Source organism: Giraffa tippelskirchi, chromosome 7, assembly GCF_054371585.1.
Source record: "Giraffa tippelskirchi isolate mGirTip1 chromosome 7, T2T-mGirTip1v1.2.pri, whole genome shotgun sequence".
Lineage (NCBI taxonomy): Eukaryota > Metazoa > Chordata > Mammalia > Artiodactyla > Giraffidae > Giraffa > Giraffa tippelskirchi.
The window spans coordinates 25,552,783-25,573,721 of NC_137281.1; the positions used below are offsets into that span (position 1 = coordinate 25,552,783).

General features: G+C 38.9%; 1 protein-coding gene across 4 annotated transcripts in view; it reads right to left on the reverse strand.

Annotated features, from left to right (window-relative positions):
* Positions 1-20,939, reverse strand: part of TANGO6 (transport and golgi organization 6 homolog) — a 184,672-nt gene that overhangs the window by 70,955 nt on the left and 92,778 nt on the right. For all 4 annotated transcript variants that reach the window (XM_081512685.1, XM_081512686.1, XM_081512688.1 and 1 more), the window contains one exon: positions 10,453-10,593. In XM_081512685.1, coding sequence (XP_081368811.1) covers positions 10,453-10,593 — 141 coding nt within the window. The remainder of the gene's footprint in view (positions 1-10,452; positions 10,594-20,939) is intronic.

Below are 20,939 nucleotides of genomic sequence, written 5' to 3' on the forward strand. Positions count from 1 at the left end.
AACAGAAAGAAGTGAAGAAAAAAATTATTCAGCCTGAGCTCCAACTTTTAATTTTGGCCAGATTAATATTTTTAATTCACATTAATGTAAGTATTTGTTGAACTTTACTGATGCTAACCTAGGCAAACTTGGCAAGAAGCATTTCATTTGATTTTCTGAATTCTGCTGAAAAATTCTCCTTTCAAAATATGTAAACTCTAATACTTGACAGTCATTCATTGCTGCTGAAATCTATGAATACTGAACTCCCAGGCTGGTATTCAATTATTTACACATTCAACATACTTTTTCACAGATCAGGCTTTGCCATTAGTTGAAAATCTCACATACAAAAGCTATTTTTCAAAAACTGACCTGCTGTATTTGATAACGATGTGGAACTGATGTAGCCCCATAGCACTCTGCCACATGTAACTGCAGGGTCTGAGCAGAAAAAGGGCAGACGAGACTGTTTCCTCTGAGTTCCCACAACACTCCACACAGGCCTCTCCATAAATTAGCAGGCACCTCACAATGTGTGTGTATGAGCTGACCTCTCTGACTAAACTATAAGCTCCTTGAAGGAAGAGATTGCGGATTTTCTGTGCTTCTAGCTCCAGCCTCAGGCACGGAACCCACCATTAAGTGCATACTCAAAAAATATTTTTAAACTGAACTACACTGATGACTCTACGCTCCAAATTAAGAAAAAAAAAAAGAACCATATTCAAGATAAAAAAACCCAACTTCGAGCATTAGGAAGAGTTACCAAATAACTCAGGAATGTATATGATTTAGAACTTGACAAAAGCAGGAAATTAAACAAGCATTCAGAGAATGTTCGGGTATTACTACAGGCAGAGGTGGAAACTATTCTTCCACCAAAGACTTCTGATCCAAGCTCGAGATTGAAATGAGAGCCACACATGAGTAAAAAGCAGTTCCATTTATTTCTCCCCCTTTTTCCTTAGAATGAGAAATAAATATTAACAAAGGATATAAAATATTCCCTAAATACAAGAGATAATTTTAAAATACACTTTAGTTCTTATTATGGTTCATTAAATGTAAACAGAAGGCAAAAAAAAAGAGACATATGTAATTGCTTCAAAGGTGGATACAAGCTCTATTAAGGACACACTCCTGTAGTTAGCAAAAATGAGAAAAGGCTATCCACTAAAAACTATGCTCCTAAGATTGGTATAAAATACATAACATTAGCCATGTGCAGAAACTCCCATATGCAAAAGGATTTGTAAATACATTACAAAAATGAATGAATAACTTTTTCCAACTCTCTCCAGTGAGAGGGAAATCTAGGTTGCAACTGAGATGGGTGATAGGCTGGAATTCAGCTAAGGCCATGAGGATGACTGCACAGCTGAGTATGGGGACAGCTCCAGAGCATGCCATTCATACAATGATGTCTCTCAGACTTTCTGAATCTGTGAACAACCTGCACAATTGTATGTGGCAGTCCTGGATTTAATTAACGCATCTGTGATGTTATGAAACAGAAACAGGAGCTCTAGAACAGGGCACATCAACAGAAAGCCTACTGACATTCTTGGCCGGGTCATTTTTGGTTGCAGGGGGCTATCCTGGGCACTGCTACTGCTACTGCTAAGTCGCTTCAGTCGTGTCCGACTCTGTGCGACCCCATAGACGGCAGCCCACCAGGCTCTGCCGTCCGTGGGATTCTCCAGGCAGGAATACTGGAATGGGTTGCCGTTTCCTTCTCCAGTGCATGAAAGGGAAAAGTGAAAGTGAAGTCGCTCAGTCGTCCGACTCTTAGCGACCCCATGGACTGTAGCCCACCAGGCTCCTCCGTCCATGGGATTTTCCAGGCAAGAGTACTGGAGTGGGGTGCCATTGCCTTCTCCATCCTGGGCACTGCAGGATGTTAACAAACTTCCTTAGTGTCTACCCACTTAATGCCAGTAACATCCTCCTTGCCCCCAGCTGTAACAACTAAAAATGTCTCTAGACATTGCAAATGTCCCCTGGGGGGCAAAATTCTTCCCTCCACTCCCCCATTTAAGACTCACTGGTCTAGAGGAACAAAGAATTGGGTAGTGTTGGTCTAGCTCTGCTAAAGAGAAAGAATACACTGTATCTGCCATATGTGAGCAAGGAGTGTAGTCTACAATAGATCAGGAATAACACTAGGCAATCTCAGAAGGAAATATCCTCACAGATGAACTCAATACCTTTTGCTTTAATTGCACTTCCAAGGTGTTGTCCCAATTATCAATTCAATATCTTGAGCACAGTTATTTAATTCTATATATTCAAAAGAAGTTTTAAGAAATGCAATGACAACCCACAGGTTATTGCTGACACTGGGCCATATAAGAGGAAACAGATGGAGAAACATTTGGAGTGACTGGTAATTTAGCAATGTGTTAAGATTAAATTTCTAAAAGTACAATAAAAAACTAAATAGTTCTTTAAATAAAAGAAGTGAAACCAAAAACGAAGAAATGGAGAAAAAAGGAAATGAAACTAAAATTCTTCTACCATATTTTCTACATTAAGGAATAGAGATTAAAATATTGGTTTGCCAAAAACTTCATGTGTGGTTTTCAATAAGATTGTACAGAAAACCCCAAACCAACTTTTCAGCCAACACAATATACAGATTTATACTTACATGATGTTGCTTTAAGAAAGCCTTTCTATATAAGAGAGAAACCATAAAGGAAAAGATAGATTTGCCTACATCAAAATAAAAAGCTTCTGCAATTCAAAACAAGTTAAACAGGAAATGCGAACAAAACTAAAATGTAAACCCAAAGAAAATACTTACAACATAAATGTTAGTGATTCAAGATCTATAAGTATATAAAGCTTTAAAAATTAAATAACAAAATCAACACCACAATGGAAAAATGAAGAAAGGATAGGAAGAAGCAATTCATATGCGCTTGCACATGCACACACAAAAATTTAGCCAATAAAAATATGAAAACTATTTAACCCTATCAATTGCATAAATGGAAATAAAAACACAATAGCATTTCTTTATATATCTGCTTGATAAAAATAACACACAGCATAATAGTGCTGATGAAGGTACAAAAATATTCTCAAACATTAAGATATAAACTGGCACAATTTCTTGGGAAGACAATTTAGCAATAAATACATTAGAAAATATGCACATGCTTTTAAGAAATTCTACTTTTAGAAAATTTTCCTAGGAAATTGTCATGGGTCTGCACAAACATTTAGCTATAAGAATATTCATCTTAATATAATTCATAATAGTGAAAAATTAGAACAACTGTAAGCTGGTCAGTTGAAAAAAATTATGATACATTCAAATGATATATTATCATGCAATCATTAAAAATTATAGAGGATGTGGAAAATGTGCAGGTTAATGACAGGAAAAAGATGCTTACTGACATGGGAAAATTTTCAGGATGCAGTATTATGCAGTGGGTAAGAGACTGGATCTGGAGTCAGACTGTCTGAAATTTTGGATCCATCATTAATTAGCTGTGTAACATTAGGCAAGCTGTCTCCTAATGTGTAAAAAAGGTAACTTCTGTGAAATAACACCAACAATTGAGGCAACAATCACCATAGGTTACTTAAAGCCAACAGAGGGAAGGTTGATGGGGAAGTTTATTATGGATTTATCCTATGGGAAACATCACTGATCAATCTTAACATCACTCATCAATCTTCACATCACTAAAAGAGGACACCAGACATCACACACCTCAGAATGTGAGATAACAGGAAACAAAAGGTACAACATAGCCTGTGATATAGTCTTGCCCCTTAAAATCTGACCCAAATTTACCCAAGTGCCTATATTTATCAACTTACTGGAAATATGGGGATTTAATTCCATTAAAATGAGATTCACAAGACAATCAAAATAAACTAATGCTGATAAAATGTCAGAAGAGTGCTTACCTCTGGGGCAGGTATAGACTAGGAAGGGAAAAAAGGAAACTTTATGGGTTATTAGAAGTTTCTCTGTATTGATCTGGGTGGTGGCAAATGTGTAAAGAATAATAAAACTACACTATTAAAATTAGTATACTTTATATACTTTTTTATATGTATATAATAGTTCAATTGTTTTAATGGAAAGTAAAAAAAAAAAAAAGTTCCAGCTGACTTTTCACTATTGTCTAGTGGTAGAAAGAAAAGTAGGGGTGGTTAGAGAAGTGAAGCCAAGAAGTGGTGGTGTACAGAACCTGGCTGCTACCTGCGGGCCTCATGCTCCCACGGAACTCCCCCTTCTGCAAAGAAGAGCTGGAGGGTGGGGAGAGCACAAGGCCTGGACCACTGGGAAATTAGGGTACGTATTAAAGAAACCTTATAAAGTGGCTGTCACAAGGATTTCCACACCAATAGGAAACTAAGGATATTGGCTACGTTGTAAAAATGGGTTTTAATTTCACTTAAAGGATTTCAATAAGCCATCTCATCTATGCACCTGGACAAGTTGGTAAAATGAATTAGAAAGTAGCAGTTAAAGCTAAAGCAATGTTTACGGCTGGATACTTGTTGGAATAGACATCAGGAAGATTAGAACTTTGAGCATTGATGGAATATGCTTTGAAATGCCAGAAGGTGGTTTTGGAAATTGGGCTAATTATAGGAATATGTAAGGAGGAGCGTCTCCCACTCAACCTAGTCCTTCATCCCCACTTTCACTCTCACCACAGGAAGTGATCTGGACTGGCCTGTGGAGACAGAGAAGTATGTATTTTCAGTGTTTATCTTCCCAATGGTAGAGGTCTACCAGAAGTTTCAGAGAAAGGATATGTTCTACTGATGCCATCTATGTATCAGACACATTCTTCCTCAGATCATCAGTCACAATGGTACACACAAATGGAAATCAGAAGTTGTATTCGATCCTGCAGTACATTAAACTTAATACTCACACCTACTGTGAGAGAATCATCGCTCATAATGGTTCACTTGCCTGGTATGTTTCAGACCCATATTTAAGACAAAGGCAAATATAAAAAGTTTGCCATTCTTCAGAGGAGAGAAAAAAATTATCTTTTTAATTTCACTCTCATGAGATTTCCCTTTCAGTTATGAAAGAATTTAAGTGCTGGAGATCTAAGTTTTATCTTCTTTAGCCAGAAGGGTCACCCAGAAATTAGGAAAATTAATAGCTATATCCACAGACATGATGCATGACTACGTGAAATCTTTTGAAATTCTTGGAAGTACTGGTGAAGGAAGAACTCAATGAGATTTTGTGATACCAGAGGCAAAAAAGCTAGTTAGTTTTCCAAAATCTTCCCCTAGTGAGTGAAGAGTAGAATTTAACCCTTACAATAGGCATATGAGGTTAAGTGTTATTAATATCTTCTTTTTATATATGAGGACACTGAGGCATCACAAGGTTGAGAACCATTCCTATGATCAAAAGCCACTAGCAAGCAGCTTGGGATCTGATCCCAGGCAGTGCAACTCTGGAGCCCACAGTCTTAATACTCTCACCTCGTGGTTGTGACTTTGAGCAACTTCCTTTGAGTTGGCAGGTTCAATTCTCTCTTTTTTTTTTTAGTATCTATTTATTTGGCTGCACCAGGTCTTTGTTGCGGCATGCAGGATCTTTTTTTTTTTTTTTTTATAAATTTATTTATTTTAGTTGGGGGCCAATCACTTCACAACATTGCAATAGTTTTTGCCATACATTGACATGAATCAGCCATGGGTTTACATGTGTTCCCCCTCCTGGACCCCCCACCCACCTCCCTCCCCATCCCATCCTTCTGGATCATCCCATTGCCCCGGCCCTGAGCCCTTGTCTCATGCATCGAACATGGAATGGTGTTCTGTTTCACATATGATAATATACATGTTTCAATGCTATTCTCCCAGAACGTCCCACCCTCACCTTCTCCCTCAGAGTCCATAAAATTGTTCCATGCATCTGTGTCTCTTATTCTGTCTCGCATATAGGGTTATCGTTACCATCTTTCAAATTCCATATATATGCATTAGTATACTGTATTGTTGTTTTTCTTTCTGGCTTACTTCACTCTGTATAATGGGCTCCAGTTTCATCCATCTCAGTAGAACCGATTCAAATGTATTATTTTTAATGGCTGAGTAATATTCCATTGTGTATATGTACCACAGCTTCCTTATCCATTCGTCTGCTGATGGACATCTAGGTTGCTTCCATGTCCTGGCTATTGTAAACAGTGCTGCGATGAACATTGGGGTACCCGCGTCTCTTTCAATTCTGGTTTCCTCGGTGTATATGCCCAGCAGTGGGATTGCTGGGTCATATGGCAGTTCTATTCCCAGTTTTTTAAGGAATCTCCACACTGTTCTCCATAGTGGCTGTACTAGTTTGCATTCCCACCAACAGTGTAAGAGGGTTCCCTTTTCTCCACACCCTCTCCAGCATTTATTGCTTGTAGACTTTTGGATAGCAGCCATTCTGACTGGTGTGAAATGATACCTCATTGTGGTTTTGATTTGCATTTCTCTAATAATGAGTGATGTTGAGCATCTTGTCATGTGTTTGTTAGCCATCTGTATGTCTTCTTTGGAGAAATGTCTGTTTAGTTCTTTGGCCCATTTTTTGATTGGGTCGTTTATTTTTCGGGAATTCAGCTGCAGAAGTTGCTTGTATATTTTTGATATTAATTGTTTGTCTGTTGCTTCATTTGCTATTATTTTCTCCCATTCTGAAGGCTGTCTTTTCACCTTGTTTATAGTTTCCTTTGTTGTGCAAAAGCTTTTAATTTTAATTAGGTCCCATTTGTTTATTTTTGCTTTTATTTCCAATATTCTAGGAGGTGGGTCATGGAGGATCCTGCTGTGATTTATGTCGGAGAGTGTTTTGCCTATGTTTTCCTCTAGGAGTTTTATTGTTTCTGGTCTTACATTTAGATCTTTAATCCATTTTGAGTTTATTTTTGTGTACGGTGTTAGGAAATGTTCTAGTTTCATTCTTTTACAAGTGGTTGACCAGTTTTCCCAGCACCACTTGTTAAAGAGATTGTCTTTTCTCCATTGAATATTCTTGCCTCCTTTGTCGAAGATAAGGTGTCCATAGGTGCGTGGGTTTATCTCTGGGCTTTCTATTTTGTTCCATTGATCTATATTTCTATCTTTGTGCCAGTACCATACTGTCTTGATGACTGTGGCTTTGTAGTAGAGCCTGAAGTCAGGCAGGTTGATTCCTCCAGTTCCATTCTTCTTCCTCAAGATTGCTTTGGCTATTCGAGGTTTCTTATATTTCCATACAAATTGTGAGATGATTTGTTCTAGTTCTGTGAAAAATACCATTGGTAGCTTGATAGGGATTGCATTGAATCTATAGATTGCTTTGGGTAGTATACTCATTTTCACTATATTAATTCTTCCAATCCATGAACACGGTATATTTCTCCATCTGTTTGTGTCCTCTTTGATTTCTTTCATCAGTGTTTTATAGTTTTCTATATATAAGTCTTTTGTTTCTTTAGGTAGATATATTCCTAAGTATTTTATTCTTTTTGATGCAATGGTGAATGGTATTGTTTCCTTAATTTCTCTTTCTGTTTTCTCATTATTGGAGTATAGGAATGCAAGGGATTTCTGTGTGTTAATTTTATATCCTGCAACTTTACTATATTCATTGATCAACTCTAGTAATTTTCTAGTAGAGTCTTTAGGGTTTTCTATGTAGAGAATCATGTCGTCTGCAAACAGTGAGAGTTTTACTTCTTCTTTTCCTATCTGTATTCCTTTTATTTCTTTTTCAGCTCTGATTGCTGTGGCCAAAACTTCCAAAACTATGTTGAATAGTAGTGGTGAAAGTGGGCATCCTTGCCTTGTTCCTGACTTTAGGGGAAATGCTTTCGATTTTTCACCATTGAGGATAATGTTTGCTGTGGGTTTGTCATATATAGCTTTTATTATGTTGAGATATGTTCCTTCTATTCCTGCTTTCTGGAGGGTTTTTATCATAAATGGATGCTGAATTTTGTCAAAGGCTTTTTCTGCATCTATTGAGATAACCATATGGTTTTTTTCTTTCAATTTGTTAATGTGGTGTATTACATTGATTGATTTGCGGATGTTAAAAAAACCTTGCATTCCTGGGATAAAGCCCACTTGGTCATGATGTATGATCTTTTTAATATGATGTTGGATTGTGTTTGCTAGAATTTTATTAAGGATTTTTGCATCTATGTTCATCAGTGATATTGGCCTGTAGTTTTCCTTTTTTGTGACATCTTTGTCTGGTTTTGGAATTAGGGTGATGGTGGCCTCATAGAATGAGTTTGGAAGTTTACCATCTTCTGCAATTTTCTGGAAGAGTTTGAGTAGGATAGGTGTTAGCTCTTCTCTAAATTTTTGGTAGAATTCCGCTGTGAAGCCGTCTGGTCCTGGGCTTTTGTTTGCTGGAAGATTTCTGATTACAGTTTCAATTTCCGTGCTTGTGATGGGTCTGTTAAGATCTTCTATTTCTTCATGGTTCAGTTTTGGAAAGTTATACTTTTCTAAGATTTTGTCCATTTCTTCCAAGTTGTCCATTTTATTGGCATATAGCTGTTGGTAGTAGTCTCTTATGATCCTTTGTATTTCTGTGGAGTCTGTTGTGATCTCTCCATTTTCATTTCTAATTTTGTTGATCTGATTCTTCTCCCTTTGTTTCTTGATGAGTCTGGCTAATGGCTTATCAATTTTGTTTATCTTCTCGAAAAACCAGCTTTTAGTTTTGTTGATTTTTGCTATGGTCTCTTTTGTTTCTTTTGCATTTATTTCTGCCCTAATTTTTAAGATTTCTTTCCTTCTACTGACCCTGGGGTTTTTCATTTCTTCCTTCTCTAGTTGCTTTAGGTGTAGAGTTAGTTGATTTATTTGATTTTTTTCTTGTTTCTTGAGGTACGCCTGTATTGCTATGAACCTTCCCCTTAGTATTGCTTTTACCGTGTCCCATAGGTTTTGGGTTGTTGTGTTTTCATTTTCATTCGTTTCCATGCATAATTTTATTTCTTTTTTGATTTCTTCTGTGATTTGTTGGTTATTCAGAAGCGTGTTGTTTAGCCTCCATATGTTGGAACTTTTAATAGTTTTTTTCCTGTAATTGAGGTCTAATCTTACTGCATTGTGGTCAGAGAAGATGGCTGGGATGATTTCAATTTTTTTGAATTTACCAAGGCTAGATTTATGGCCCAGGATGTGATCTATCCTGGAGAAAGTTCCATGTGCACTTGAGAAAAAGGTAAAATTGATTGTTTTGGGGTGGAAACTCCTGTAAATATCAATTAAATCTAATTTGTCTATTGTATCATTTAAAGTTTGTGTTTCCTTGTTAATTTTCTGTTTAGTTGATCTATCCATATGCGTGAGTGGAGTATTAAAGTCTCCCACTATTATTGTGTTATTGTTAATTTCCCCTTTCATACTTGTTAGTATTTGCCTTATATATTGTGGTGCTCTTATGTTGGGTGCATATATATTTATGATTGTTACGTCTTCTTCTTGAATTGATCCTTTGATCTTTATGTAGTGTCCTTCTTTGTCCCTTTTCACATCCTTTATTTTAAAGTCTATTTTATCTGAAATGAGTATTGCGACTCCTGCTTTCTTTTGGTCTCCGTTTGCATGGAATATGTTTTTCCATCCTTTCACTTTCAGCCTGTGTGTGTCTCTAGTTTTGAGGTGGGTCTCTTGTAGACAGCATATATAGGGGTCTTGTTTTTGTATCCATTCAGCAACCCTTTGTCTTTTGGTTGGGGCATTCAACCCATTTACATTAAAGGTAATTATTGATAAGTATGATCCCGTTGCCATTTACTTTGTTGTTTTGAGTTCGTGTTGAAACATCCTTTCTGTGTTTCCTGTTTGCAGCATGTGAACTCTTAGTTGGGGCATGGAGGCTCTAGTTCCCTGACCAGGAATGGAACCCAGGCCCTCTGCATTGGGAGCGTGGAGTCTTAGCCATTGGAGCACCAAGGAAGGGCCAGCAGATTCAGTTCTTAGCACTACTATTTACCAGCTGAATGAGTCTTGAATAAACTGCTGAAGTTCTCTGTGCCACAGTTTCCTCATCTATGAAATGGACCTAACAACAGCCTCTTTATAGAATGTCTTGGGAAAATTAGATGAGATCATAAATGTAGACAACCAGGTACACAAGAGCCATTTAACCAGAGTTAGCACCCCTCCTTCTCTGACATTCCCCTTCTTTCCATGCTCACTGCTGCTCAGCAAGTGGGAAACTTCTCATCTCAGCTCCGAGGAAAATCAGGCCCTGACATAGCTCAGGGGAGAAGACTAAGCAGTTGCAGGAGCATGGGCACTACTGGGCCAATCTCTTGGTGTGCACTGAACATTTGCTAAATCCTCAAACATAAAATAGTTCATCCCAAGGGGAGGACACCCTTGCCAGCCTAACAAGCCTCCAAAGTGCACAGACTTTGGTTCCACAGCCACACCACTCCCTGAACCCATTTCAGAGGCTGGAACAAGAAAACTCACCTAATGCCCTGACGATTCGCATCAGGATTTCCCCCACTTTCATTCTGGTCTCTGGTGCGTGCCTGTCTTTACTGCTGTCATACTGAGCCAGCAGGCCAGGCAAGATTTTCTCAGGGTACACGTCTGAGAGGAGGGCAACCCCTAGGGTTAAAAAAAGAAAGAAAGGATTCATTACTGTTTAGCACTGAAAGGAAAATAAGTCCAGACAGCTTGTGATGGGATGAACATAGAGACATTTAAATCCACCTCTGTAATTCCACCAGCAAGGGCTGCCCTTCATTTGGAATGACAACATTGGTAGTGGAAAGAACATGGGTCTTAGAGTTTACACTCCTGGATTCTTCTGGTCTCAGCCCTATATGATCTCTAAGATCATATTCAGCACTGATATTCTATAACCTATGGATTCTAGACTCTGGAAGCTATGATTACATAACATAGCAGGGATCCATACAGCAGTGGGAACAGACTCGATCAAATGCCCTGGAGGGAGTCTTTCGGGTCTGAGTCAGTAAGGTTCTAAGGCTAGTATCGCTCCTGCCAACCCATCAGCCTGGAGCAGTGCTTCCTGTCTTTGCTGCAGTTCTTTACCCTAGAACGAGTTTTCTCGGTAAAACTGACAATGATGAGAGCAATTTCCGTAAGGAAATAAGGAATGCAAATTCTGGGCATGATGAGTAGAGACCTATGCTTCCAGCTGAGTTTCCCGATCAGGAGGAGAGAAGATCCTGCTCCTCATTCCTCCTTCCTAGTACTTGCCGACACCCTCTCTCCTCATACAGCACACCTAGAGGTGGAATCTGCATAGTGGTAACACTATCTGAGCCCAGACCCATAGCAAGCAAACTTCACAAAGGTTGAGAGAAGGGCGGTAAGACCAAGACAGGACCAGAAATAAAAACCCTAGTCTCAAAGCTATATACATACAAATTCCATTACTTTGGGGTGAGGGAAGGTTTGGGGAGAGGTTGTGTACTTCTAAAGAATAGTGAGGAAAAAGAAATATCTGCAGGTGTTCTATCACTGATGTCATCACAAGGCCTAGTATATATCTGCAGCAACCATAACTCCTACTTCATCAGAAGTTCACAACTCAGTAATTCCATGGATCTGTCTCCTTTTAGGAATATAGTTATACCTTTATAATGAAAACCGGTGGGGAACAAACTCATATATCAAGGGTGCCTTAGGATATTCCATCCCATCACTACCACAATGTCTGGTTCAGGAAATGAGGAAAGAGACTCAACCCTAAAACCAATTTTGGAACTGCTAGGGAAGATGAGCTCCTGGAGTTTGTGTGTTTGTGTGGATGGTTTTTTGCTCTAAAAAACTTTGATCTGTATCTAGCTTCTCTGAAAAATATATATTATCAGAGTCCCTTCTACTGTCATTTATGCCTAATTTTCTCTCACTAATCTTTAGCAGAGAAGTTATTTACTTCTGTGAGCATATCCTGCTGTATACTTCAAAACCAAATGAACTGGGACTTCCCTGGTAGTCTAGTGGTTAAGAATCTGCCTTCCAATGCAAGGGGTGCAGGTACGATCCCTGGTCAGGGAACTAAGATCCCACATGCCACAGAGCAACTAAGCCCACACACCACAACTAGAGAAGTTAGTGCACTGCAACGAAGACCCAGTGCAGCCAAAATTAAAAAACAGAACAAAACCCAAGTGAGCTCTTGATTTCCTCTCTGTAGCAAACAGACACTTTGGTTGCACATAACATCTATTCTCTCTTCTGGTAGCGACACCTGTTGTTCCTTTAGGAACTATTCCTTCCCTATTCTCAGTCTACGTTGTTTGAGTTGGGTTAATGACCCACTTTCTCTCTCTTCCTATGTGAACATACTCATATATCAAGGGTGCCTTAGGATATTCCATCCCATCACTACCACAATGTCTGGTTCAGGAAATGAGGAAAGAGACTCAACCCTAAAACCAATTTTGAAACTGCTAGGGAAGATGAGCTCCTGGAGTTTGTGTGTTTGTGTGGATGGTTATTTTGGCTCTTTGTTTTTTTGTTTTTGCCTGTTGATGTGATTTACCTGGAGCTCCCAGTGGCCATCACTGGGAGAAAGTGCCCCACAATGGTGCCGATACAGAGGAGGGTCGAACCAAGAAAGGAAGGAGGAAAAGAGAACTGCGTCATGCTTTGAGCCCCTGGATCCAATTATACTTCTACTCATTAGAACCTTAGGGTACATAAGCCAATAAATATCCTTTTACGTTTACACCAATTTGATTTTTTTTCACCCAAAGGAATCCTAATGTATCTTTCTTCAAATTAAAGAAACAACCCCAGGTTAAAAAAAAAGTTTCCCATAATGCTAGACTTGTAGTTCTACCAGGGAGCTTTAATTCTTCCAATCTTTCATAAAAAGGGTGCCGACAGCACAGTACAGTTTCCTTGCTTCCCACAGTCCCAGGTTAGTGATTGTTTATCTTCCTGCTGGCCTGCTCCGCTGAGGGCTGCCAAATGGCTCTCTGTTTGAATTTACCTTCTAGGATACAGTTGCTACCTATGAATTTATAAATCCCTAGAGAACACTGGTTCCTTCCTTACTCTTACACGAAGCAGTGAAGAGAATCACATGATGGTTAAGACTACAGAACAGTTTTTTTTTTAAAAAAGATAAGATTTTTAAAATTTTGACAACGGAGGAAACCTGGCCTTAACCTTCCGATGACCCTTGGCCCCTCCTTTGTAATCTGAAAAATGGGGTAATTTCTGGGTCAGTCTAGGCTTTAAGGAAACATGACACATCAATCCCTTTGGCAATAAGGACCAAATGATTGTGTGAGAGATACCTGCTTCTGCTCTGATCACAGGAAAATGACTAGGCATTTTGAGATGTGGTGGAACAGATAAGATACACAGAAGGCAAAGGTGAACCAGATCTGGCAAGAGTTCATAAAAATGTTCTGATCTGTGTTTGGAGGCAAAGCACAGGATAAGGCAAATTAACCAACTGAAAAAATATTACTGAAAGTAATTATACAACAAAATAGAGATGGTCAATTTTGTAAAACAACTGTTCCCCACCCCCACCCCCCCAAAGACTTTCATTACAAAGCCAGAAACGTATTCTGATCCAGTGTTGACTTCAGGATGATCCCTTAGCATATTGTTCAGTGATTCTGTAGATCTTGGAAAGTCACAGTAGTTTAGGTCTCACTTTATACAGGGCTTTTACATTGTAGGAAAGATAGTCTAATCCCAAATATCTTTGCTGACTAGCTCTCTCCTGGGAATCTGCTAAGTCATCCCCACTTTAAAACTAACCTTAGGGGCGCGGGGGGAGGGAAAAAAAAAACAACTAACCTGACTTCCTCTCCTTAAAGCTCAACATTCAGAAAACTAAGATCATGGCATCTGGTCCCATCACTTCATGGGAAATAGATGGGGAAACAGTGGAAACAGTGTCAGACTTGATTTTTTTGGGCTCCAAAATCACTGCTGATGGTGATTGCAGCCATGAAATTAAAAGATGCTTACTCCTTAGAAGGAAGGTTATGACCAACCTAGATAGCATAATGAAAAGCAGAGACATTACTTTGCCAACAAAGGTCCGTCTAGTCAAGGCTATGGTTTTTCCAGTAGTCATGTATGGATGTGAGAGTTGGACGGTGAAGAAAGCTGAGCGCCGAAGAATTGATGCTTCTGAACTGTGGTGTTGGAGAAGACTCTTGAGAATACCTTGGACTGCAAGGAGATCCAATCACTCCATCCTAAAGGAGATCAGTCCTGGGTGTTCATTGGAAGGACTGATGTTGAAGCTGAAAACTCCAATACTTTGGCCACCTCATGCGAAGAGTTGACTCATTGGAAAAGACCCTAATGCTGGGAAGGATTGGGGGCAGGAGGAGAACGGGATGACAGAGGATGAGATGGTTGGATGGCATCGCCGACTCGATGGACATGGGTTTGGGTAGACTCCGGGAGTTGGTGATGGACAGGGAGGCCTGGCGTGCTGCAATTCATGGGGTCGCAGAGAGTCGGACACGACTGAGCGACTGAACTGAACTTAACTGAACTGACTTACTCTCCTGAGTAGATAACAACTTACCTCCCAAAATACCCACATCAACTTGGAAAACCACCTCCTCACTTGAATTTCTGCTGAAAACTGTAAGAAACAAAAATGCCTGCATACTGTATGACTCTATTTACATAAAAATGTCCAAAATAGGCAAATCTGCAGACAGAAAGTAGATTTCGTGGTTGCTTAGGGCTGTGGGAGTTGGGTAAGAAATAGAGACTGACTGCTAATGATATGGAATTTCATTATGGATAGATAAAAACATTCTAAAATTAATTACAGTAATGGTTACACACACTCTGAGTATAATAAAAACCACGGAATTGTATACTTTAAGTGGGTGAATTGTATGAAATATGAATTATATCTCAAAGACCTGTTATTTAAAAACTGTAAGATTCACAAAACTCAATAGCAAAAAAAAAAAAATCTGACTAAAAAATGAGCAGATGATCTGAACAGGCATTCTTCTAAAGAAGACAGACAGATGGCAAAGAGACACATGAAAAGATATTTAACATCACTAATCACCAGGGAAATATAAAACAAAACCACAATGAGATGCCATCTCACACCTGTCAGAAGGCTATTATCAAAAAGATAACAAATAACAAGTGTTGAAGAGGATATGGCAAAAATGGGACTCTCTTGTACTGCTGGTGAAAGGTAAATTGGTTACTATGGAAAACAGTATGGAGGTTCATGAAAAAATCAAAAATAGAGCTACCATAAGACCTAGCAATTCTACCACTAGGCATTTATCTGAAGAATATAACACAAACTCAAAACGATACGTGCACTCCTACGTTCATTACAACACTGTTTACAATAGCCAAGATACAGAAACACTCTGTCCATCAGTGGATAAATGGACAAAGAAGACATTGGTAAATAAATACAATGCAATGCTGCTGCTGCTGCTAAGTCACTTTAGTCGTGTCTGACTCTGTGCGACCCCACAGACGGCAGCCCACCAGGCTCCTTCGTCCCTGGGATTCTCCAGGCAAGAATACTGGAGTAGGTTGCCATTTCCTTCTCCAGTGCATGAAAGTGAAAAGTGAAAGTGAAGTCGCTCAGTCGTGTCTGACTCTTCGCGACCCCATGGGCTGTAGCCTACCAGGCTCCTCCGTCCATGGGGTTTCCCAGGCAAGAGTACTGGAGTGGGGTGCCATTGCCTTCTCCGAATGCAATGCTAAATGCTAATCATCCATAAAAAGGAAAATTTTCAACGTGGATGGACCTTGAGAGAACTATGTTAAATAAAATAAGTCAGACATAGAATGATATTCACAAGAAAATGAGAAGCTTTTAAAGAACTTTTATGGAATAAATTCTAAGGTCCATTGTTAAGTGAAATGCAAGGTGCAAAACAATGTGTATAAAAATTCAACAATTTGTGTACAAAGGGGAAATACTCACTCATGAATAGTTCTGTAAAGATATACAAGAAACCAATGATATTGGTTCTTTCTAGGGATGGAAAAGGAGTAACTAGGGGATAGATAAGAGGGATTTTTTAACTCTGTATCTTTGTATTCCTTTTTAATTTTGAACCATGTAATGTATCAAACATAAATAAATAAAATATAAGTTAAAAATCTGTGGTAAGGAGCAAGGTCTTTTAAAGTAGAACAGCCTCTTTTAGAGGTGAAAATGTAAAATAATTTTCAATCAGATGTAACTGAAGACCACAAGGAGAAAAAAAGGAATAAACTGGTAAACAAGAATAAAAAGAATATAGGTATCAAAGGTTGAAGAATGGGTAAAGAGAACAAAGATGGGACAAAATAATGACATGCATTTGATAGAGCTGTTGGATCATTTGGAGAAAAACAGCAATTATTTGATAGAAAACTAAGCAAATACACAAGAAAGGACAACTGAACTAGGCTTAGCCATGAATAATATTCATAGAGTCAGCAGCAAACACTGTCCAGTGATTTAGCCAAAAACTGTGAACGGGAAGTGGTAAGAAGAGAAGGGGTGCAGGCATGTGTGTACGGGCATGTGCGTGCATGTGGATGTTAAACCTCCATCCAACCTACAGGAAATGAGTAGATAATGTGCAGAAATTTTAACATCGAGATCTGTGAAAGCATTTTCCGTAGAAATAGGGAGGTAATGACTAGAACAAACTACTTAAGGTGGGTGGAGGGGACGATTATCACTGAGGACTAACTGTGAGGGGTAAGCTGGGAAGGAGACAAGCTTCTCGATTCTTCATAAAGGATGTTCAAAGAAATTAACAGATACATATTAATTTTAAAAACTAGAAAAAAGGTAGAATGTATATTAACCTTAGAAGAAGCTCTAGTTTGAAAGAACAATGATGGTAAAGAGGTAAGGCACAAGAAACTTTTCCTCTGATTCCAAAAAAGATAATCACCAGCCTGTGACCGTCCTCTCCTGCTGCAGCTCAAGGACACAAAGAGAAGAAAGGTTGACCCTGGAGAGAAGGAGACTGCTACCCTCTAGCAGATACTTCAGTTGTTACATTAGAGACTGCTTATTATAATGGAGATTAACAATCATTTCAGCTCCAAGAATCCAGGAAGCTGCACAAACTGGGGAAGTTGGTTATTAAATCAAGGAAGTATGAGGAACTCAACTGAATAGCCAGGTTGTCTTTGTAATTAGAGTAAATGATAATGTCTAGCATGCCAACATAATGTTCAGTTTCTCTAAAGCTCCAAAGTTGTGCTAAGTATGGACAAGCCCCAACATATCTATAAAGATTTAAGGTGAGTGAGTGTTACTCAGGCCTGAGGAAAAAAGAAGGTTAGACTAATAAGTTGAAGATTTGTAAGAATGGCAGTACGGTACCTACAGTCTGCCTCTTTAAACCAAGATCTAAATAATATACTAAAACACTAAAATCAGGCAAATATATTTATTTACATTGTTCTCTAATTCCCATTTTGGAAGGAAAAAAGCTATAATCTATAGTTAGTGACAGTTAACTGTACTTGCCAGAAGCCATTTGAGTTATGAAATATTTACTTATTACAATAAATGAAAATCTTGTAGCAGAGACAGTAAAAATTCTTAACATTTAATGAGTGTTTTCAATATGTCAGGCATGGTCCTAAGCACTTTATATGCATTCGTCTGTTTAATGCTTTCAACAATCCTTTGCAGTAGATGCTATTGATACTATCATTCCTGATTTTACTGAGGGAGAAGTTGAGGAACAGAAGGGTGAAAAACATGGTCCCAGATCACAGAGCTGCCAGGTGACAAGAGCAGGACCGCAAACTCACATCTGCTATCCCACCAACAAAGTACCAGCTTTGCAAATCCTAACCCTAAAGACAGCAAATCTTAACATTTTCAAGTGTTTCTCAGCCATAAGATTTACTTTCTATTAGACTCCAAGGTCAGAGGAAGGAGAGGCACTCTGCACACTGCATCCTGTATGAACACGCAGAATCCTCTTGGGTTCCAGTTGGGCTTCATAAGGACTGCTTTGTTCTTAATTGGTATATTTATTTATTTATATTTATCTTAATGTGGAAAAGGGAAACAGCAATGTTAATGAAATTCACAAATGACTTTGACTTGAGATGCTGCTGACATTAGTGATGACAGAGGAGACCTACAGGGAAACTTGGATTTTAGTGAGTTTCTGTTTTTAATCAGTGATTCTCAAATATCTCCATGTCACTTCTTTATGGGCTATTGCAATTCCCCTAAATCTCTTATTCTACTACCTACCCCCCAAATAAGTAAAACCCAAGTCAGCACCAAAAAGCTTAGAATCTACCTTGTTAGGACTGCCTTTATCAAATACTTCTGGGCGATACAGAACGGACCTGAGAAAAGTGAGCCTTAAGAAATGATGATCAAGGGCTCTATTGTAAGTACAGAAATACAAACAAAGCTGCCCTAATACTGACTGAAGGCATCCGTAAGGAAGGAAGGAAGAGAAAACAGCAATTAGTGCTGCTTTGAGAGTAATCATTGCCCTGTGCATTCAGAGAAACTTGCATTTCAGCTGATTCTGGGTGAGAAAGCAGCAAGATGTTATTTATTGAGTTCTCTTTACGGTAGCTTTCAAACATTAACATTCTCTTTATGCTATCAAAAGAAACAATTGCTGATAATATGAAAAGAGAGCCTTCTGATTTTCCAGAAAACAGTCTGTAGTTCTCTTTTAGCTAAATCTAGGCAAGAAACAGTCTGAGAAGACCCCAGGCTAGGTGGTCCCAGTAGAGGGAGTACCACCTGAACTCCAGATTCATTTCTTTCTAAGTTTTCTACTGACACTTCACCTCAAACTTAGGCACAGAGAAGCTGCAGAATCAGCAAAGCTGACTTATGCGAGAGTCGAGGCCTCCCAGGGGAGTGGTCACCTGGCCTGAAGCTCTAACAAGACAGGGCTGATCTTTCTCATGATCCAGTGTCTTAAGGCTCGGAGATGTGCTCTGTGCTTTGGGTATCAAGCAGTGATAGAGGCAAGATAGAAACTCCCGAGTTCTCCCTTTTTTCCTTCAGTGGAACGTAGCAGATATCCTGATAAGATGATTAGGTAAGTCTTTAGGTGCTCTGGGCCAAGACTGGCTTAGAAAAAGTGACTGTTGTGAAATCAGTAACCATGACATGTAGGATATAAATGGTAGTTTCATATGAAAACCAGGCAGCGCTGCTATAAATTTGCCCTGATAAAAATGCATATATATACTTAAACACCCTGCCTACAATCCTGGCAAGTGACCAGACCTCTAGTTAGGGCCCTCAGGTTAAAATCACTCTGCTAAGCAGGGCATCTATAAACAGACGAGAAAAGGAGAAGCCTTGAAAAACTATTTCTACAATCAAAAGAACGTGACTTTTCCCCCCGACCATACATAAAAAATACATGGTCACTATAAAAGATTCAAATACTAGAGAAAAACATAAAGAAGAAAAGAAAAGTCACCCATGGATGTATGGGAGGATTGAGGAATAAAGGCTACGGGGAACCGGTCTCTTTTTAAGGTAATGAAAATGTTCTAAGATGGATTGTGGTGATAGATGTGCAACTCCGAATACACTCAAAGCTATTATATTACGCACCTAAAAAAAGCAAATGGTATGGCGTGTGAATTATATCTCAATAAAGCTGTCTTTAAAAACTTGAAACCTGAAATCAACATGGGCATTTTAGTGCCCTCTCATCCATACATCACTCTTGTGAATAAATACACACATGCACACACACACACATATACATACACACTTTTTATAGTGAACGATTTTATTTAACAGTCTTTTTTTTCTGGGAAGATTGGGGAGGCTGTGTATTCCCCTAGATGGCTTGGCTTTCACACTAGGTCATTTGCAGTGGTCTGACAATAATAATGAAAAGTTTAATAGCAATACTATTATTTAGCATGGAGAAATAGTAAGGATTCTTTTCAATTTTACTTTAAGAAGAGGGGAGAAAGGAGTCAATTAAAAAAATACAAATTGGTTATATAAGAGCATACAGAAGTAATCTGCAGCTATGGCATAAATCCTAAAGCTTGGAAAACAGCTTTAGAATAAAGGCAATGGAAATCATTCTTCCACACATTCACACATTAACAGAGTTCTATGTGAACTTCCAGATGTTCAAGCTGGTTTTAGAAACGGCGGAAGAACCAAAGATCAAATTGCCAACATCCGCTGGATCATCGAAAAAGCAAGAACGTTCCAGAAAAACATCTATTTCTGCTTTATTGACTATGCCAAAGCCTTTGACTGTGTGGATCACAATAAACTGTGGAACATTCTTCAAGAGATGGGAATACCAGACCACCTGACCTGCCTCTTGAGAAACCTGTATGCAGGTCAGGAAGCAACAGTTAGAACTGGACGTGGAACAACAGACTGGTTCCAAATAGGAAAAGTAGTACGTCAAGGCTGTATATTGTCACCCTGCTTTATTTAACTTCTATGCAGAGTACATCATGAGAAATGCTGGGCTGGAGGAAGCACAAGCTGGAATCAAGATTGCCAGGAGAAATATCAATAACCTCAGATATGCAGATGACATCGCTCTTATGGCAGAAAGTGAAGAACTAAAGAATCTCTTGATGAAAGTGAAAGAGGAGAGTGAAAAAGTTGGTTTAAAGCTCAACATTCAGAAAACTAGGATCATGGCATCTGGTCCCATCACTTCATGGCAGATAGATGGGGAAATAGTGGAAACGGTGGCTGACTTTATTTTTCTGGGCTGCAAAATCACTGCAGATGGTGACTGCAGCCATGAAATTAGAAGATGCTTACTCCTTGGAAGGAAAGTTATGACCAACCTAGACAGCATACTGAAAAGCAGAGATGTTACGTTGTCAACAAAGGTCCATCTAGTCAAGGCTATGGTTTTTCCAGTGGTCATGTATGGATGTGACAGTTGGACTATAAAGAAAGCTGAGCACCGAAGAATTGATGCTTTTGAACTGTGGCATTGGAGAAGACTCTT